This window comes from Curcuma longa, chromosome 5 (assembly GCF_044706935.1).
Source record: "Curcuma longa cultivar G26 ecotype Majalengka, Jawa Barat chromosome 5, ITB_CL_G26_1.1, whole genome shotgun sequence".
NCBI classification, from domain to species: domain Eukaryota; kingdom Viridiplantae; phylum Streptophyta; class Magnoliopsida; order Zingiberales; family Zingiberaceae; genus Curcuma; species Curcuma longa.
The window spans coordinates 8,648,520-8,668,176 of NC_133865.1; the positions used below are offsets into that span (position 1 = coordinate 8,648,520).

The following is a 19,657-nucleotide window of genomic DNA, read 5'->3' on the forward strand; positions in this document are numbered from 1 at the left end:
GAGAGAAGCGGAGAAGAGGGCGTTAAATTCCCCCCGTCGACGCGCAGATTCGATCAGGTTTTTAGGGCTTCGATTGATTCTTCCCCTCACCACCTTCGGATTGCAAGCCCGGCGGCTTCTCAGGTCCCGGAATTCGGCAAGGAAGGTGGCAGAGGAGAATCTGCTTCTAAAAAAGGTCTTGCTCGATTCTTTCGCGTTCATTTCGTTGATTCTTGCCTTCGATTGCAACCTTCGCAGTGGAAGTTCGTGGATCGGTTCTAAATTTTCTACCTTTTCGTCTTTTTGAGGCTAAAGATCGCTCTTTTTGGTGGTAGTTCTCTTTCGGAGTTTTCCTGAATGCTGAGTGAGCCACCCGCATAGGAGAGGCAATGGATGTAGTTGGCGGTAGTGAACAAGGCATGATGCAACCTAAGACTTCTCGAGGTTCTTGTTCAAATATATTGGATCAGTTGTTTGAAGAATTTAGCGTTTGAATTATAAATTCTCAGCTGAAGAACAAAAAGATAATTTCTTTCCTTTGTTACAGAAATGGGCAATCGAAGGCCATTGAGGGACATAAAGAACATGTTGGGGGAACAACGCAACCCTTCGGCGGTGACCAAGAAGGGTTTAACGGAGTAACTACTTCATGTCTAACCTTGCCTTTTGATAGTAATTCTTCGGCATGATCTAATTTCTTTTTGTCTGCCTTCAGCAGCAAAATTAATTTACACGATCAGAATCCTGCACTTGTTGCCCGACGACCAATTACAAGGTTAGCACCCACTCTCTTTGATTCTCTTGTCTTCAAAATATTTATCCTACTTTTTAGTTCCTTGTTTTTAATTGATTGATGGATCGAATTTCTTTAGGAGATTTGCTGCTACATTGGCAAACCAATTGCAAGCTCAGACTCAGGTGATTCTTTTTCAAAGAATGAAACTTGGTAAAACACAGATTTGTTACCTAATTTTTCCTTACTTAAAATTTAGCTTTATACAGGATTCTAAGGAAAATTATCAGCAAATTGGGAATGACAGAAAGCATGCAGCAGCCATACAGCCTGATGTGAGTTTGAGTTCTGTAGATACTTCTATAGACCTAGATGTCGATTTGCACAATTCAGTCATTGGGTTGCCATTGCCTATGGCAGATGAAATGGTTGTCTGCTCTAAACCATCCCACATATCTCAAATAAGTTGAAATATATCTAATTGGCATCTCACTTGAAAGGTCATTTTGGCATATTGTAGGAAAGCTCTGATCTCCAGGAGGTTGAAATGGAAGATATTGTGGTGGATTCGATGCCTGATATTGATAGCTGTCACCACGATGATCCACTGGCAGTAGTTGATTATGTAGATGATATATACAGATTCTACAGGAAAACAGAGGTAGGTCTTAAGGCGATGATTGACTAGAAATCATTATTTTGAAGTCTGATCTCATTTCAAATATCTCTTTTCATCAGATCCATACATATAACATTGTTAATTATGTCTGCTAATACATTAAACATGTCTATTAGAAAATATGTCATGGATATACAATTTGTGAATTATTTTCAATGTTATTTCACTTCTAGCACCATATAAATATTAACTTGTTAATGTAATAGATTCACGTTCAATTCCCGTGTCAATTACCAACATGAACTCTGAGTTGAAATCTTCTTTAATCTAATCTATGCTTTTTATACGTTCAATTCCCATACATATGTATCAGGTGAAGTGTTCCACTGTTTTTTTAACCTGTTATCTTGATTTGAACTCTGAACTATTTTTTACCCTAGCAAGGATTAACTGCTGTTCAAATACATTTCTTTATTGATAATACAACCAAATTTATAATTGCAGGCTGCAAGTTGTGTGGACCCTGACTACATGTCCAAGCAGTTTGATATCAATGGAAAAATGCGGGCTATTCTTATTGACTGGTTGATAGAGGTAGATGATCATTATAAAATACCACATCGATAGATTCGAATTAATGGACCTATTAATTCCCCTAACCATGTACCTATTTTTCTATATCTTTCCATACAGGTGCATTATAAATTCGAATTAATGGAGGAGACACTTTTTCTGACTGTAAATATCATCGATAGATTCTTAGAAAGTCAGACGGTAGTAAGGAAAAAACTTCAGCTGGTTGGAATTACAGCATTGTTTCTTGCTTGCAAGTACGAGGAAGTGTCCGTTCCAGTTGTTGAGGACTTGATCATAATTTCTGACAAAGCTTATACTAGGATTGAAGTTCTTGAAATGGTAATTTTCTCCCTTAAAAGAGGCAGTAGTTATTATACTTTTTGAGTTTTTATCTTTGATTCAAATTTTAGCTCTGCTAAGAGGTTAGCACATATCTAAATGTCAAATTAAGCTTTTGCTTGATTTAGAAGCCATAAGATTATTTATATTCTAAGAATTCTACCCGTAATTTCTACAGAACTTGAGCTTGAAACATAGTAGAACTAAAAGAAATTAAGATGTTTAACTTGGGTTTTGGCCAATGTTAGGCCTTACAATTTAATGGGTTTAGGATAACTGGTAGGTTTCTCATCTCTATGGGTTCTATTTGGTCTGTGACATAGTTTCCTGTTTTTCTATTTTCAATTTTCATCAGTAAAACTTTTTACACATAAGATGCTTCATTTTTATATGGACTGTTTCAAAAATCAAACTAATGCGTCTACTTTTCATCTGTGATGTGTATTCTCTCTCTCTCTTTATTTATTTGTTTATTCCAAACAGGAAAAATAGATCAGTGTTATTATGACTTGGGGTTTTATTAAGCATAGCCCATAGTTTGTTCTACCATAATCCTTCCGATCTGTGATGTAATTGTTGATTCTTTTTTGCAGGAAAAGTTGATTGTAGGGACATTGCACTTCAATATGTCCATTCCAACTCCTTGCGTCTTCATGAAAAGGTTTCTCAAGGCAGCTCAATCTGACCGAAAGGTACGCACTCGGTTTCAATTGATCGAGTTTTATTTCATATTTATCAAGTTCTACTCTGACCGAAAACTTATATTTTGTTTGCAATATCGAGCAGTTGGAGCTTCTTTCTTATTTCATCATAGAGCTCTCTTTGGTCGAGTACAAGATGCTCAAATTTTGCCCTTCGTTACTGGCTGCTGCAGCAATATATACGGCACAATGCGCCCTCAAGGGGCAGAAGGAATGGACAAAAACTTGTGAATTGCACACTGCCTATTCAAAGAGCCAGCTACTGTGAGTTCTACTCCGCGAACACCATTCATCGCTTTTGAATCTCTTGTTGTGCGCCTAAAATGTCTCTTCATGACAGTGAATGCTCTATGTTGATGGTGGATTTCCACCTCAAGGCTGCAACTGGAAAACTCACTGGAGTACATAGGAAATACAGTACTTTTAAGTATGGATGTGCAGCAAGAACAGAAGCTGCTATTTTTCTACTGGAAACTAATCCCTAGTGTGTGGATTTCCACCTCAAGGCTGCAACTGGAAAACTCACTGGAGTACATAGGAAATACAGTACTTTTAAGTATGGATGTGCAGCAAGAACAGAAGCTGCTATTTTTCTACTGGAAACTAATCTTTAGTGTGCTGATAAAGGAGGTGCTGCTGATTGACTTTTAACATGTCTAGAACCACAAACTTGTGGGGTTCATTGAAGCAACAAAAGTTGCAGTACCCCATTATCATGTCTGTATGCAAAAACATATGTATTTTGAGTTTGGAAATCAACTCTACTATAACGTTGTTGTACCACTGATTCTACATTACAAATTTGATGTAATTGTACAAGGATTTCCTTTGCCACCTAATGACATATTTCATAGTTCTTCTATTCCATCAATGAGTTCTAAGACTTGTTATGAATTCTCTTCTTCATTTATGAACTTTTATGGCTTTCCTTGAGTGATTTGTAGTTGTTGAACTAAACTATAGTTTTCTTCTTCTTCTTCTTCTTTTTCAGTTTCTACTACTTTCTGTCTTTTTCTGGCTCTGTTTCTTCTTAATTGCAAACTTTTTTTTGATGACTCTGATTAATTAAACAGTAACCAAGCATTTAACTTTCATCTGATGTGATAACTATCATGGAAGAAATATGATCATTCCACTAAAGGTGAATAAAGAAAAAGTGAATGATAGCGATGCCATGACCTTCTATCCAACAACCATATCGCATAGGGGGTCCTCTTCATTCTTTGCTTCAAAGCAAAAGCATCCAATGGATGGGCAAGGGAATAAAATAAACAATTTTTAATGGATTTTAATAAGATTAAGATAACAATAAAAGTTAACCTCTTTAGAAAAAACACAATTAAGATAATAATAAATAATTTGTTCTAAAACAATAAAGATTTTTTTAAAAACAATTTGGGCTCTTGAACCCCTTGATTAATTTCTAAAAAAAAGATTTTTTCCCCCATTTTTCTCAAAAGGAAAAAAAAAATGCAATTTCATTTAATTTTTTAAACTCCTCAGCCTATAAATAAATCCGTCTTTAAGAACCTCTGCAACTCCAAAGGCAGAAGCAGAGGTCACCACTCGCCACATTCGAAGCTGCGCTGCGTGCCTGCGTCCATGGCGATGGCCTTCAAGATGGTGATTGATATAAAGTTTCGATTTTGGTTCGAACTGGTGTTTTTTGTTTTTGATTTTCTTTTCTTTTTCTGGAAAAATGATGGTAGGCGACGGAGGGGATGCGGGTGAAGCAAGAATGTTTGAGCTCGTTTATGGAGATGAAGTGGAAGAAGGTGAGCCGGTACGTGGTGTACAAGATCGATGAGCAGGCCCGCGAGGTGATGGTCGACAAAGTTGGCGCCGCCGGCGAGGGCTACGACGGCCTCGCCGCCGCCCTCCCCGCCGACGACTGCCGCTACGCCGTTTTCGACTTCGACTTCGTATCCTGTGACAACTGTCAGAGAAGCAAGATGTTCTTTATCACCTGGTACTCTATTGGCTCGTTCGTTAAGAGGGCTTTACTTTTTCTTGATCTTGACTTGATCTAGGTATCATCGATCGTTAAGATCAATGGAAGTTGATGAAAACCCTATATTTGTGACCCAAAATAAACATTCATAACTTTGATCCTCTTCATCACCTGGTATTTCTTTTACTATGCAATTATTTCAGATGACATCCTACATGCACATCTTTCAGGGGGAAAAAAAAAGAGATTAGCTCAATAGATTGCATTTCTTTTGCTTCATCTGGATTCGATCTAGAAATCATCAATTTTTTAGACTGATACATATTGCATAATTAAGAGGACATTTTTATGACTAAAAAAAAATCATGCATAATTTCATTCTGCTAAATATGTCTATGTAATTCATAACCTAAAATAATTCACAACAGAAGTTTATCAATCTCTGTCATCTATAATCTCGAAATCATCTCGTTATCAAGAATAGCAGCCCATTGAAACTGCTTTTATTGATCATCACAAGTTTATCTTAAGTTAAATTTGTAGTATCTTGAACGTCTTGAACTTGTTCTGTTCATAATAACCACTTTATTTATAATCTAGAAATCACCCTGGATCTGTGCTCTAAATCTGTAAACTTCACACAAATTAGTAAAGTTAAGTGCTCAACTTCATGGTGGAAAAAAGATGTTCCCTTTAGGTCCACTTTCTCAAGCTTTAACATGGTAGAGGGAGACCATTCCACTAGCATGAACTTTAATTCCTTAGTTTAATTATAAGTATGGGTTTGATATATTGGTTCTTTCACTATCTTGAATTTCTCTGAAATATTACAGGCATATTTTTAACTTCTATATTAGGGATTTTGGAGGTGATATGAATTGTGAATAAAGATCCCAAGGAGCCTTTCTTGTTGCTTAGAATTCTTTGAATGAAACTTGACAATGCACAGATGATAAAAAGGTATCCACAATGTTAACAAGAGCACCCACCTTTTGTTGATTTCCTGGAAGCATCCATCCTTATCTTGGTGAGCTAAACAACTCATACGTGGAGACTAGACTTTGCACCTATTCTTTTTCCTAAAGAAGATGTCTCCTCTACCCCACCTGCTAACCTTCATCTTGATGTGTACCCACACAATCATGTATGTTTGTGCCTTTCCTACCAAAATGTTCATGTCGGAACTGTATACGTATCAGTTTTACATATCTATTAATCAGCTCATTCAGTTCATATATCGATAAATTGGTTTGTATCAACTGGATATGACTAGAGTTGCTCTTCACCAATTCTTCACTAGATTTCATTGACACTAAACCTTCTTTTACTTGAGGCTAGATATGAAATTTATCTCATTGATTTGGCCAAGATTGAATCTGACTGCTTTTTGTGTTGGGATCTTGGATTTTAGGGCTCGGCATTTTGTTACTTTTGCAGGTCCCCTACAGCATCAAGGATCAGATCGAAGATCTTGTACGCCACCTCAAAGCAAGGGCTGAGGAGGCTACTGGAAGGGATCCACTATGAGGTGCAAGCCACTGACCCTGCAGAGATGGGATTTGATGTGATCCGAGAGAGGGCCAAATGAGCAGGTCGGATCAATAATTGCCAGCCTTTAGCTGTTGCTCACTGACCAAATGGGTCCTAGATCTTGTCTGTTAGCCCTAACTATGTGCTTGCACAACAATGAGGGAGTGCTCCGGGGGCACCTTCACATCCCATTGTTCTTATTCACTGCTCCACTTAATGTATCAGTAATGTATCATGGAAAGACAGTAATGCTTTTGGTCCAATCGAAATGTTCCAGTTTAGCCATCTCAAATAGTCTGCACTGGTACCAACAAACAAAGGTAAACTCACCGACACAAGGCAACAAAATTGCAATTTATTATACGACTTTGAAGAAACTATGCCCTCCCTCGGATAATGATGAGATGATTAGGTTAAGTTGTGTCGTCATCTTCACTTTTTAATTATTTTGATGGTTGATAAAATTTTTTATAAGATTGAACAGATTACTTCAGGATTAATCCATCAGAAGAAGGATTGAATACCTCCTCTTTAGCCCGGGGTATAATTGAGTTTGTTATGACGGAGTAGATTTGCAGAAGAGAACAAAGATTTGAATCTTGACAAAGCCAAACAATATCCTCCTCCGTCGTGATTAATTACAATTTCTCGATTTACTTTTTTACAAATGATCGTGGAACCGATCGTGTGGGGCCGTTGGGTGGTAGATTTCACCTTTTTCGAAAAAGAAAAAGAATACCTCCTCTTCAAAACAAAGCCCTCTAGAAATTATTTCATGAAAAAATGTTGGGTTGTTGGGTGAGTTGAGCCCATTCCAGCTACACCGCTGGTGAGTTAGATTGGGCCCAATTGACTAAAAAACTGCATCAGTTAAAATAAATTAGTGTATAAATTAAATTAAAATTATTACTCGAGTTCGATGTGACTAATATTAAGACGATTTTACGATCAAACATTGTAATTATTTAATTTTATTATTTTACACGGATCATTTTAAAATAATTAAATACCCTGTTAACGCGTAATTAAATTAGTTTTATAAATCGTCGACGGCCATTGTACGTACGGCCCAATGAAAATCGTGTGGGGCCCGATAAATTAGCCGAGTGAAATGGACCGCAATAGATCCTTCCGCGGACTAACGCGCCGCTTTAACAGACTGGCAGAGCCTCTCCCTCGGCTCTATAAATATCACCCATCAGGCCCCTTCTCGCGAGAGTAATTTCCCATTGTTTTCTCCCCGGCGGAACCCTAACCCTAAGTTTTCAAATCGTCCTTGATTTCCGTCGCCGGCGTGTGTTCGATTTGTCGATCTCTCGATCGACGGGATAGGAAAAGGAAAAGGAAGGAGGAGGAGGAAGAGGCCTCTGTAAGCGTCATGTCGCGTTGCTTCCCGTACCCACTGCCTTACTTTGGACAGGCGGAGAACCAATCCATTAAGGTTTGTTGAGCATCGATGCTTGCTGTGGTTGATTTCTTGCATTCTTGCTCGGCTTCCTTTATCGGGAATGGGTTGGTTGCTCGGATTGTCTTTTGGCCTTTCTTGAGCCACGGGCGAAGATTATAGATTCTATCTAGAAGTCTATTTTAGGTGAATTTGTAAAAAAGAAGAAGACATATGTATACTTTTGCGTATCGATTTGACCAAAAATGAAATCGTATGTAATTGGCTGGTCACTCATTCATTGATTGAAGAAGACGGCAGTTGTTTTTAGTCGAGTATGGTGTTTGTGAATTACAGTGTAAATTTGATGCCCTAGACATGTAGGTGAGTCAATAAATTATAGCGGGAATGAGAAGTCAAAAAGATCTACCGGAGTTATGATATCATCATGGAGGAGGAAGAGAATTATATCACATAATAGAGGGCTTGTGCTGGTGAATTTTTAAAATTAGTAGGGGAATTAGAAGTCACGAGGATTTATTGAGATATGGTATCATCATGCAGGAAGAAGAAAATTGTATCACATAATACAGGGGATGTTTGGGTGAACTTTCACAGTTTACTTGGAACATGGCATCCACTCGGCGAGCCTTTCTGTTCTAGATTCTTTTGTTGAGTTTCCTCTCTATGCTACATGGGACTGTGATTTGAAGGCTAAATTTAGTAAATATGCCTATCATGATTTTTTACTCGTGACTTTAGATTTTCATAAAGCATATGAGGTTCTTCCTTTGGTTAAGTGTTTTAGACAGGAAAGCTTGTGTGCGTAGTTAATTGGTTTCATTGTGAAGTTAAAAAAATGTATCACCTTTCTTCCCCCTTGTGGCGTCCTATGGTTATTGTGGTTCACATTGATGAATTCTATAACTGACAGCTAAGATGGCAGTTGTTAGTCCTACAATTGTTGGAAAAAAAATCTTTGGCCATGTCTCTTGCTTGTATGTGAATGTCTGTCCTCTGTGTTGGGATTGACAATTCTTATGCAATGTAGCTTCTAAAGGAAGAAAGGGCAAAGAAGCATAAAGAAAAGGCGAAGAAGGAAAGGCATGAGAAAGATAAGGCTGTAAACTCAAATCATGAAGAAAAGCAGCATAAAAAGAGGAAGCATAAGGATAAATCAGAAGATGATAAAAGAAGCCACAAAAAGAGGAAGTCTGAAAATGAGCAACTCCCATTGGTTCGGGACCTTTGCTGCCAGAAGACTAGTGAAGCAATTGAGCATCTGGAAAAAAGTGGCCTCACAGAAGAACTTGAGCCTCCATGTTCTATCCAGCATAAGCTTGATTCGCCTGAGAGTTCTCAGGACAGCAGTAAGAGAAGGAAACTGGTGACCTCTTCTTCTAGCCATGATCCTCAAGGTAAAACAACTTTTGATTTATTGCTTTAGGTTGAACTTTGTTTATCTTTATTTGGTTCTGAACATTGCCCATTATTATCATGAAGGTACTACTCTTTGCATCAAATTGCCAATCTTAAGGCAAAGAGTTGCAGAGCCATCACCCTTACCTTTGTCAAGGCAAACAGAGCTGCAGCAACCATTGCCACTGTCTGGGCAAGTAAAAGTAGCCTTGTCTTCATCAAGGCAAATAAAGCCTCAGCCACTTTCATCGTCATCATCTTCGTCAGGGAAAGTAAGATTACCATTGGCTTCGTCAAGGCAAATTAAGCCACAACCATCTTTGCCACAGTCAGGGCTTGGGGGACTAACAGTGCCATCGCAGAAGCAAATTAATCTGGAAACACCAGTGCCATCATCAGATCAAGCACAGCCAGCAGTACCATCATCAAGGCAAACAAGGGTACTGCCACCACCATCTGTGCCACAATCGCAACTTGAGGAGCTAACAGTGCCATTGCAAAAGCAAATTAATCAGCAAACACCATTGCCACCATCGGATCAAGTACAGCCAACAGTACCATCATCAAGGCAAACAAGGGAACTGCCGCCATTGCTACCGCTTGGGAGATTGAAGCGAGCAGTACCTTCCTCAAAGCAAACTAAGCTGCAACTATCATTGCTGCCATCGGGGCAGGTTGTGCCGTCATTGCCTTTGACGAATCATACAGAGCTGCAGGAGCAGCTACCCTTGCCATCGTTGTCAACACCGATATGTCCACAGCCAAAAAATGTACAGACAGCAAAGCAGAAACTTGATCAGATGCCTACTGCGGTTCCTGAACAGCCATGTTCCTCGAGCAGGCCTCCAGAAGCAGCTCTCTCTGGAGCAGCAGCAGCTGCAACTAAGACTTCCCGGTCGAACAGGGTTGGCAGCAGAACATGGCAAAAAGAACAGTTCAAAACTTTGGTAGTAAACTGGAATCCATCACACCCGATGCAACTCCACCAATCAGTGGCGGTCAGTGAGGATGATGATTGGCTAACTGTGGCTCCGAAGCAACAATTGAATCCTTTGAAGAAATACAGCACCACAACAAACACAACAGGACTTATTTATGAAAATCATGAGGTTCCTTCTGTGCAACCTCGAGCTTGTTGCATGCCTGAGTTGAACTTGTATCTGCTACCATACGCAGTCCCATTTTAGATTCAAGGGGCACCAAAGTGGGCAACACAACAGGATCTATTTGTGAAAATCATGAGGTTCCTTCAGTGCAACATCAGAGCTGCTTATGTGCCTGAGTTGAACATGTATCTTCTACCATACGTAGTCCCATTTTAGATCCAAGGGGCAAGAAAGTGGCAACACGACAGGACCTATTTGTGAATCATGAGGTTCCTTCAGTGCAACCTCGAGCTTGCTACATCTGCTACCATACGCTGTCCCATTTTAGATCCAAGGGGCGTGAAAGTGGCAAATGAGACGTGAAGTGTAATCATGGTCAACTTTTGCCTGCTTCATTCTTAAAAGGTGTAAATGTTCTACATTCTGTATTACTTGATTGAAGTTTATTCTTGTTTCTACTCCTATACTGAGTTTGCTACTACAAGAATTCCTAGACTTACTGAGTCTGTTATGTTTCTACGACCAAAAAAAAAAAAAATTTCTAGTTGATAATATGTATGCTGTATGGATAGGCATGCCTTCTTGGATGTGAAGGTGCATTATTAGGTCCACAGTGATGCTATTTTTACCCTTTAGTTTTAATTAATGTATTCCTCTGAATTTTCACACAATAAATATTGTTGTGTTTGATTAAAAGATGGGTACTCCCTGGATTATCTTTCATTATTTCAGAATATATTCAGGTCAAATTCTTTCCTAAAAAATGGTTATCATGTATGAGAGAGATCGGAAACTTGTGAACACTTAATTTGAGAGAACATTCTATGAACAAAATGAAAATAATGCATATATATATATATTAATTTTATTTTTATGATTTTATTATATAAGCATTCCATTTTTATGAATGAAACCTAACACCAAAGAACAGAAAATGCCTGGTTAAGTGATAGATGATGATCTTTTGTGTCACAGGCTTTTAAGTTCATAACAAATCCATTACATATTTTAACTTTTGATATATTTCATATACTTTCAATTTTATAACAATTTCTGTTTAAAAATTTATGATTATAATTTTAAATTAATCCTTCACGAAACTGTTTCCATGCCATTTGGGCGCATTATCAGATTTTCTTTTCATTAACAAATCATGTCATGTATGAATACATTTATCAATAAGAAAACTTATGTAAAATCATTTAATTAATATGCATGATGGAACCTTCATGAAAATGTATCATTTACCTTTTAATTCGAGAATGTGATAAGTTTATGCAAGTACATTATATGTTTCATTTTAAAAAATAGCATAACTTTGTCAAAATCTCAAAAACCTCATAACAAATTCAATGTTTATCTCCGTAGAACTTGAAAAAAAAGACAAACTTGCATCCTACTATCAGCTTTTCCTCCTTGTTCTCCATCCTTTACTCTTCCCTATCACTACGGGCTACCGAAAGACAATGTATTCACACATATCTGCACCTTCAGTGCATCAGGGACAACAATCTTCACGCCAAGAAAATGAAGTGAAATTTGTCTCTTATTCATGAAACACCGGGGAAAAAAAACGAATAAAGGAAACAATTCACTTGACAAGTTTAGGGTGACAAATTCCATCCTCATAACGCAAAAATGAGAACAGTTAAGACGCTCTAAAGAAACAGTATGCAGAAATAAACAGACTGGAAATCCACAAATAAACACAGTTGTTGCTTCTATCTTCCCCCCTTTTTTTCTCCTTTCCATTTCTTTTCTTTGTCTTCTGATTTTTCAAAATTTTTCTGTTTTTTTTTTGTTTTGTTTCCCCCCCTCTTCAGTCTGAAACCTAAAAGATTCTGGCATGGCATGACATGGCAATCGCAAAATGCAACCTCCCACAGATTACCAGTAAAGTTCTCATTCTCCATTCTCCATTCTTCTCCCTCTGTGAAGAACTCTAAAACAAGTCACTCTTGATCCATTTGTCTGATAACATCGCCATTGCAATCGGCGGCAGCAGCAGCATGTAGCTGGTTATTCACGTTGCCAGATGCCGACCGACTTAGAATCCTTCTCCTGCTCTGCTCAGAAACTGTTGCCTCCAGATCAACAGCTTGCAACTGTGCAGCCAGATTATCAGGTTTCAATGTCACTGGAGACTGACCAGAAGCGTTAGCAGCCCGATTGGAACTTGGTCGGAGAAGATAACTCATCCAGCCTTTACGCTTCCTAATTTTATCGCCCTGTGATTGGCATGTGTCAAAAATAACGAATAGAGGACTAGTACAGCAAAAAAACAAGTTGGTGTATGTTCATGGGTATACCATGGTTAAGTTCATCTATGAAGCTAAGAAACTTCTAATTTGTTACTGTTCAAATTAATCATTACAAATGGTTGGGAAAAAACATCTAAAATGTACCTGCACTTCGACTTCAGTGGACAGTGGGAGTGTGTCTAATATGAAGTCTATGTTGTTCGTTATTTGTCTGACCTGTAAATATTAAGATATGTTTCCATACTGAAAATTAATACATCAATAGTTAAATTAGAAAGATAAGAAACAAGAAATCAATAACATATATATAAAAACCATGAGGGATCGATGCCACTGTGAAGTGTGACCCATCAAAACTATCCTAATCATGAGCCACATGGCCAACTAGACCCTGAAGATTGAACCACCATTGAGACAACCAATGCAGTAAGTAGAAAAAACTGTCGCGAACAAGATTACAAATATAATTGCCTAATGCCTCTCCAGTTGTGCGTTGTAAGCAACTAAGCATGAGAGATACTTTCTCTAAACATAATTACAAATATAAATATCACAGCAACTTTATCAGAATTTAATACAATAACATCGAGAAGTTGTGCATCCCAAATAGTTGAGGTCAGCTAAAAGGCAAATTCCAGCAATGGGCTCTATATAAATTTGTATCACTTATAATTCCATAATATCAAGGTCCAAAGTCATTCAAATCTCTTCTAATTTTATCAAATAAATTTAATTGAAATCCCTCTACCCCTTCACCTTTAAAAAGAATATCTTCTGTCAATTAAATGATAACATAGATAATAGGTCATCAAATCACCTTTTAAGCATTCTGAAGGTGGAAATTCAATCACATCCCATATAGTTGGGATTAAAACAACTACTTGTTCTTCAAGATGGACATTCACAAATTGCTCAGATTAGACAATTCACTTCCACAAAATAAGTATTGTCATCTAATCTGGGTAATGTCCTATTCCAAGCAGATAAAAGTTAAGTTACCAATTTTATATTAGTGCGATAGTGTGGTAACATACCATGGCATCAAAGTCACAAAAGCTATTGCAAATGCCATAGTTGTTGGTAGTGATCAAAGAAATTGCAGTTCCACAGATGATACAGATTATATACGAATAATAAAATAAACTCTTCCCATACTTTCCATCTGTTTCATGCGCTATCTTGAACTATAATTCATGTTTAGAATGTTAGATATCTCTATTTGTTGGATGATACATTATTGCTTGGCTGGCTGATGCAACAAAATTTTCAGTAACTTTGATATGCCATCCAAAAATTATACCAATATGTGTTGAGGGACAGACATTGTACAGAGCAGAGACTAAAATGACTGATTAAAAAGCCAACGCTATAGCAAAGTAGTAGAAATGCTATTATTACAGTCATCCACTAAAAAATTCTGATGCACTATTGTAAAGATAGATTGGAGAAATTTCAAGTATTACATTATAGGTTTAGATGGAAAATAAGAACATCTCTTATTTGTAAAATATATTCTCTGGAATAACACCAGAAAGAGAAGAGAAAAAGGGAATTCTTCAGACATGCTTCATGTGTCAATTATAAGCTATGATAAAACCAACTTACTCTATTGAACCCAGCAACCAAGGAAACCGGAACCCATCCCTGCTCATCCATGTTCTGCCTTAAATAAACATCTCTACACAGATTCTCGTCGCTGGGAAAGTGGGAAAAAGATAAACAAAATATGATACTCAGTTAGGATAAATGTTTACATAGCAATTCATTCAGTCACCTGAAATAGAAATCTATCTGCTTGAGTAAAGTAGCACGCTGCACATCTATAGCTGGGAAATACATAGCATGTGGCATTCCTGGATGATGAACAAAGGGAAGAGCCCCAGGAGGTGGTTGGCTAGGAAAATAAACGAAGGGAGATTGCATATCTGAAAGCAAGTTAAGAGAATCCTCGTGAACAAAGAGAATTCCATCAAAAGATAATGAAACTACAGATCATCCATTCACCAAGATCATAGAACTTACCAGAGAAAACAATGGGATTCCCATAAGGCCGAACCTGTGGAATGTGTCCAGGGAATGGAGGTGGCATTGGCGGCGGTGGAGGCCTAAAATAGGGTCGGGCACCTCGGTGCTGGTTCTGGAAGTCCCTTCCAAAAGCATTCCTCCGATATCCATCATAGCTACCACGCTCCTGATCACGGCGGTTACTATAGTTGCCATGGTGAGATCCAGAACCACCACCATTGTTCCACCTCCTGTTGCCGCCATAGCTCCTCCAATTGTCACCACCACCATCATGAGCCTGTGATCCCGACCCGCCTCCCCTGGAATCATGGTTGTAGTTGGTAGTGTTCTTGGTGGAATGCTCTTGAGACGAGAGCTCTCGAGGAGCCTGCTCGTCCGTGTTTGCCTGGGGCATAATTGCCGAAGTCGGTGGGGGGGAGGGCGCCGCCGCCGCACTGGCAGGAAACACGCCATTGCTAATATTTCCACCACGTTTAATCGATTTCTGGTTTTCAGGAGCCAGATGATTCGGAGCGCCATGCGGAGTCACATTCTGCTTCGGCAAAGAACTCGAAGTCGCAGGCCCCTAAGCGCAAAATCCAACGAAGGCATTAATCTAACACAACAGATAAACGCAGATTCAGATCAGTTTTTTTTTCTTAATCAGGAAACCCTCACCGGCGATGCAGAGAGCGGCGCTCCATCTGAAGCCGGGGGCTGCAACTTGGCCGCGGGCTTGGCGGACTCAGAGAGAGCAGGCCAGGAGGCGGAGCCTCCCATCACGGCCGGGCTCGTCTCGATCGAGCCATTGGGCGAAGGGCGCTTCCAGGCGGGCTTCTTCCCGCGTGCAGCGGCCGCTTCGTGCGCGACACCGTCTGGAGGCGAAGGCTTGCGATCGGAGGGATCCGGCGACGAGATCGGGGGCGGGGACGAGGAGGATCCGTCGGGTTCACCTCGGACGACGTTGGACCAGGGTTGGCGGGATGCCCGGTCCGCCTGCTGGGAAGGTGAGGAGGGCGACGAATCCGTGGAGGCGGCGGCGGCGGCGGCCATGGAAGGAGGAACGGCTATCGATGAGGAGAGTGAGTGAGTTGAGGGAGGGAAGAGGTAGAGAGAGAGAGAGAGAGGGAGAGAGAGAGGATCGGCCGCTCCCTCCTCACGCCGTCGTCCGTCCTCGTTGTTGGTGGCCCTCTTTGTCTTTCCACTGCTCTCTCTTCCTTTCCTTTACCTAATGTTTTCAGACTAACACCCTAATTATCAATTATTAATTTTACCCTTCTTTTTTTTTCACTCAGATGAAAAACCCTAAAAACACTTTCTATATATATATATATATACATACATTTTTGTAAGGAAAGCCCATTGAAGGCCTTATTTTCTTGAAACCCACAACAAAAACCACACTCTTTTGTTTTATCTTTTTAATTTAAAATATTATAATTTATTTACCTTCTATAATTTATAAACTAAAAATAAATTATCTTCTCTGTCATACTAATGCAAAAAAAAAAAACATTTTAAAATCACCATAGTAAATACAAAACATGGTAATCATTTTATCTAAGAATGTACATTAGTCCACACATTGATTTCCAACTTTAAAAGTTGTCAAATATAAACTTGTATAAGTATAGAAAGATGGTTGTCTATAATTTCTAAGGTTTGACTCTTCAACAGCCAACTACTTTTTATTTTCGTACACATTCATACGCGAACATCCTCAGCCAAATTCTTAAGTATGACATCATGTCTGACCTAAGCATCAGTAGAAGATGGATAAATCCTTGATGGGCTGTCAACACGGCCCAATTTAAAAGGCCCGGCCCATCGACACATCACCAGCTCATGGAGTATAACAAACTGATAACTCAGGATCTATCTATATCGTATGAAGAACTAGACACATGGAATAAGTTCGATTGAAAACGATATCGCTTTAAAATATGCTATAGAAAGGTCAATTCGAGCTTTTTGTTGGCTTCTTTTTTTTCTTCCCTTACCTAAAACAACACTTTCAGGGTCTTTCTTTCTAAAGAAGATTCGATTCCAACTGCTTTTTGGGTGGAACAACCATGCATTCATAATGACCCTGGAAGGATTTCCTTCACTTCATTGCTTGATTGTGTTAATGAAATGACATATAACAATCAAATAGCCATACATCATATTGGAATATTTCTTGGACACCAGCTCTTATTGGTATTCACAGAAAACTTCACTTATTCATCTTAGAAATCTTAACTGGTTGCCTACGGTACCTATCGACTTTGCTTTGCTACAAGTGGATCAATAATATTCCTCCATGCCTTGTAATCGGGCACTGGACCAGACACAGCCAGTGGAATCCCATTTACAAAGAAGAAAGGTGTGCCTGTCACTGCCCTTGAACAACCATACTGCAGTAGTTGAGCAATCAGCATCAGAAACAAGAAAATAATAATAATAAACAGAAACAACCTTGAATGTTTACACTGACCTTGAAGGAAATCCTCGTTGCAGAGTCAGTTTCTGTAGCATTGAAACCAGATAGAATTGATGATAACGAATTCTTGCCGACGACCTTAGTGGCCAGCCTTGAGATGTCTTCCACTATAGAAGCTCTTGTTAGGTTATAAGTTGGTCGGTTGTAGTATTTCTCCTGTTTTGGTACAATACAAATTAGCACAGGAGTTCCATGGACAACTGAGAGAAGGTGAAGCAATGTTTGTTTAGATGATTGAATTTGTAATTGCATGTGTTTAAGAGTGTAGTGCAATTTCAGTTCCATAAAAGAATCCTTCATGTTGAGAAAAAAAAAGGTCTTCCAAAAGAAACCACCTGAAACTTGAAGAAAAGCTCCAACAATGGGTACGTTGAGGATGAGTTGAGCCCATCAGCAATGTGAAGTGCACGGCTAGCAATAAAAGCATTGCTGTGGTAACTGCAATGGCAAAAACAACACAAGAATTATGGGCAGAACTAAACATATCAAACTACGCCCTTTAATTTACATAGTTGATGTTAACTCTTTTAACGTCTAGCAAGTGCACAATCTTTTTCTTTACATTTTCCATTTTGTTTGTCTCCCAAAGAAGTCGTAAATGTTGCTTTAGTATGGTCTACATGAAAGGACCAGAATACTTTTCTTCTCTAATAGAATCACTATCGCAAGGCAAATCCACTGCACAAGTTGCAAATGAAGAAAGCAAACCGTTTGTCCAGTTATGAGTTGTTTTGTTTCAGCAGATTTATTCATTCAAAAGAACAATCAAAATGGATAAGAAAAGATGAAAAAGGCTCCAGAAGAAGCCATGCATGCGAGCGTTCCAAAAGGTGAAATCTACCACTTTGCATAATTTTCCACTAAAAAATTCAATCAAATTACCAATCTGACTTGAAGAAGCAAAGACGAGGAGGGTTCCAGGATCGAAGATGCTAGAGGAAGACCAAGTTTGAATCCGCGAACTTACGGGAGAGCAAAAGGGTGGACGACGAGTGAGAGGCGATGGGAGTAGTGGCGCAGCGCCTTCTTGAGAGGCGGCCATGAGTCTCTGCTGTCAGGGCACAAAGGGTCGAAGAAGGCCTCCACCACCACGGATTTGCCCCAAATGGGAGGAGCTCCGTAGACGAAGCCATCGATTCGGGGCGGGATCGGCACCTGCGCCGCCGCTCGCTGCAAGCCGCAACACAATAAGGATAAGAGGATGAGGAGAAGCACATCCGCCATGGTTGCAACCTTCTGCTCAATCCGATCCTCCTCCACGGCGCTCTGCTTCCTCTATGCTATTAATTATTAAATATACGCCGTTCGCCGCACTTGTAGCGATCGAATGTAATCCGACGTCAGGAATCAGGTCATCATCCACCTTCTTCCCATCCCACGTGCGACGCGTGTCACCTCTAAGAATTCTTCAACACGCAAACGCTGGACCACGAAAGCGTGACGTCGTTGCCGTTCTCCAGCTCATCGCATTCTAAAACCGCCTTCACTGTTATTCACCAATCCCTATCTTCCACGTTATCTTCCCATCCTGATCGCGCGCGCCAGTTTCGCTTGCTGGAGGCTCCTCCGCAGTCTTTTCGATAGAGATCCCCTAACGGTCGTCCGGTTTGATCTTATCAAAGTTCGGCCGTTGATCATTATTTTGGGGAGAGATCTCATCGACGGTCTCGATTTGAAGTTTAATGGATCGGACGAGAATGAAGAGCCATTCGTAGGAAATCGATCAGACGACGCTGCGCATACTTTTTGCTATAGGTCACAAGACGAGACGTGTAAGCTGCACGGAGACTTTCCATCCATCCGTCAATCCTCGCCGTCCGATCACTGCATATAAAGATTAAACGACTTGAGAAAGATTCTTGAAATCGATCTCGATTTCTGTCGATCGATGTGGGCGGTGTACTTGGCGATCGGGACGGTCTTCGCCGCCAGCTTTGGGATCGCGATGTTGTTCGCGTACAAGTTGTGGTTCGCGGTGCCTGCCAGACCCAGTCTGGTGGCGTCGGAAGGCAAGGCGGCGGCCGGCCTGTCGACTGCGGAGCTGGATATGATAGCAGGCGACGGAGGGGGCGGCGCGGTGGTGGATGGGGGGCAGGACTGCGCGGTGTGCCTGGAGGAGATGGAGGAGGGGCAGGCGGCGCGGGTTCTTCCCGAGTGCCGCCACGCCTTCCACCGCGAGTGCGTCGACAGGTGGCTGGCGGGGCACCGGGAATGCCCCCTCTGCCGGGCCGTCCTCCGCCCTCCTCGTTCGCTTCCCGTCGCGCACGTGCAGCCAGTTGCGGTGTAGCTGCTTCCTTAATTGCTGCGGAGGTTCTGACATTTTTTTTTCATTTTTAGAATTAATTTAGTATCATCATTTTATAAATATGTAGTGGTCGTTGTAGATTATATGAATAATCATATCATATAATTATGAATTAATTTTGTGACACGGATGTAATTAGTAAAATTTTGCATGTTTTCAAATCGAATAATTTATTGCTACTATTCTTTTCAGTATATTTTTATTGAATGAATTCAAAATTAGAATTTTTTTTTACTGAAATCAAGCTTTCGGATTAAAGCTCTACAAG

At 39.9% G+C, this 19,657-nt stretch overlaps 6 protein-coding genes across 6 annotated transcripts; 4 read left to right on the forward strand and 2 right to left on the reverse strand.

Annotated features, from left to right (window-relative positions):
- Positions 1-368: 368 nt before the first annotated feature.
- LOC141829464 (cyclin-B2-2-like) lies at positions 369-3,472 on the forward strand. The gene is made up of 11 exons (XM_074716940.1): positions 369-423; positions 527-617; positions 695-754; positions 852-897; positions 982-1,140; positions 1,233-1,373; positions 1,836-1,925; positions 2,025-2,246; positions 2,840-2,938; positions 3,033-3,211; positions 3,288-3,472. The coding sequence occupies exons 1-11, from the start codon at positions 369-371 to the stop codon at positions 3,430-3,432; spliced, it is 1,287 nt and encodes a 428-aa protein (XP_074573041.1). The 3' UTR covers positions 3,433-3,472.
- Positions 3,473-4,493: 1,021 nt separating this feature from the next.
- LOC141829447 (actin-depolymerizing factor 5-like) lies at positions 4,494-6,720 on the forward strand. Its single transcript, XM_074716915.1, has 3 exons — positions 4,494-4,570; positions 4,657-4,916; positions 6,336-6,720. Exons 1-3 carry the CDS (start codon positions 4,550-4,552, stop codon positions 6,484-6,486), a joined length of 432 nt encoding a protein of 143 aa, XP_074573016.1. The 5' UTR covers positions 4,494-4,549; the 3' UTR covers positions 6,487-6,720.
- A 941-nt stretch (positions 6,721-7,661) lies between these two features.
- Positions 7,662-10,801, forward strand: LOC141829977 (uncharacterized). Its single transcript, XM_074717439.1, has 3 exons — positions 7,662-7,869; positions 8,864-9,230; positions 9,316-10,801. The coding sequence occupies exons 1-3, from the start codon at positions 7,807-7,809 to the stop codon at positions 10,416-10,418; spliced, it is 1,533 nt and encodes a 510-aa protein (XP_074573540.1). The 5' UTR covers positions 7,662-7,806; the 3' UTR covers positions 10,419-10,801.
- A 1,106-nt stretch (positions 10,802-11,907) lies between these two features.
- Positions 11,908-15,881, reverse strand: LOC141830035 (la-related protein 1C-like). Its single transcript, XM_074717516.1, has 6 exons — positions 15,281-15,881; positions 14,621-15,188; positions 14,373-14,523; positions 14,204-14,294; positions 12,743-12,814; positions 11,908-12,565 (listed from the first exon to the last, which is right to left on the reverse strand). The coding sequence occupies exons 1-6, from the start codon at positions 15,653-15,655 to the stop codon at positions 12,290-12,292; spliced, it is 1,533 nt and encodes a 510-aa protein (XP_074573617.1). The 5' UTR covers positions 15,656-15,881; the 3' UTR covers positions 11,908-12,289.
- An 862-nt stretch (positions 15,882-16,743) lies between these two features.
- On the reverse strand, positions 16,744-18,368 carry LOC141829994 (uncharacterized). Its single transcript, XM_074717464.1, has 4 exons — positions 18,052-18,368; positions 17,420-17,522; positions 17,079-17,240; positions 16,744-16,998 (listed from the first exon to the last, which is right to left on the reverse strand). The coding sequence occupies exons 1-4, from the start codon at positions 18,306-18,308 to the stop codon at positions 16,861-16,863; spliced, it is 660 nt and encodes a 219-aa protein (XP_074573565.1). The 5' UTR covers positions 18,309-18,368; the 3' UTR covers positions 16,744-16,860.
- A 602-nt stretch (positions 18,369-18,970) lies between these two features.
- LOC141828857 (E3 ubiquitin-protein ligase ATL23-like) lies at positions 18,971-19,500 on the forward strand. The gene has a single exon (XM_074716244.1). The coding sequence runs from the start codon at positions 18,973-18,975 to the stop codon at positions 19,369-19,371; it is 399 nt and encodes a 132-aa protein (XP_074572345.1). The 5' UTR covers positions 18,971-18,972; the 3' UTR covers positions 19,372-19,500.
- Positions 19,501-19,657: the final 157 nt, after the last annotated feature.

Coding starts and splice junctions, on each gene's coding strand:
- LOC141829994 (XM_074717464.1), bottom strand. CDS start 18,308: ATGGCGGATGTGCTTCTCCTCATCCTCTTATCCTTATTGTGTTGCGGC. Junction 17,241..17,419: donor AGCTTTTCTTCAAGTTTCAG/GTGGTTTCTTTT, acceptor GTACCAAAACAG/GAGAAATACTACAACCGACC. Junction 16,999..17,078: donor CAACGAGGATTTCCTTCAAG/GTCAGTGTAAAC, acceptor CAACTACTGCAG/TATGGTTGTTCAAGGGCAGT.
- LOC141829464 (XM_074716940.1), top strand. CDS start 369: ATGGATGTAGTTGGCGGTAGTGAACAAGGCATGATGCAACCTAAGACT. Junction 1,141..1,232: donor TGCCTATGGCAGATGAAATG/GTTGTCTGCTCT, acceptor GGCATATTGTAG/GAAAGCTCTGATCTCCAGGA. Junction 1,374..1,835: donor GATTCTACAGGAAAACAGAG/GTAGGTCTTAAG, acceptor TTATAATTGCAG/GCTGCAAGTTGTGTGGACCC.
- LOC141829977 (XM_074717439.1), top strand. CDS start 7,807: ATGTCGCGTTGCTTCCCGTACCCACTGCCTTACTTTGGACAGGCGGAG. Junction 7,870..8,863: donor CGGAGAACCAATCCATTAAG/GTTTGTTGAGCA, acceptor TATGCAATGTAG/CTTCTAAAGGAAGAAAGGGC. Junction 9,231..9,315: donor TTCTAGCCATGATCCTCAAG/GTAAAACAACTT, acceptor ATTATCATGAAG/GTACTACTCTTTGCATCAAA.
- LOC141830035 (XM_074717516.1), bottom strand. CDS start 15,655: ATGGCCGCCGCCGCCGCCGCCTCCACGGATTCGTCGCCCTCCTCACCT. Junction 15,189..15,280: donor CGCCGCTCTCTGCATCGCCG/GTGAGGGTTTCC, acceptor TTTTGCGCTTAG/GGGCCTGCGACTTCGAGTTC. Junction 12,815..14,203: donor TGGTTGCTGGGTTCAATAGA/GTAAGTTGGTTT, acceptor TAATATTTACAG/GTCAGACAAATAACGAACAA.
- LOC141829447 (XM_074716915.1), top strand. CDS start 4,550: ATGGCGATGGCCTTCAAGATG. Junction 4,571..4,656: donor TGGCGATGGCCTTCAAGATG/GTGATTGATATA, acceptor AAATGATGGTAG/GCGACGGAGGGGATGCGGGT. Junction 4,917..6,335: donor AAGATGTTCTTTATCACCTG/GTACTCTATTGG, acceptor TTACTTTTGCAG/GTCCCCTACAGCATCAAGGA.
- LOC141828857 (XM_074716244.1), top strand. CDS start 18,973: ATGTGGGCGGTGTACTTGGCGATCGGGACGGTCTTCGCCGCCAGCTTT.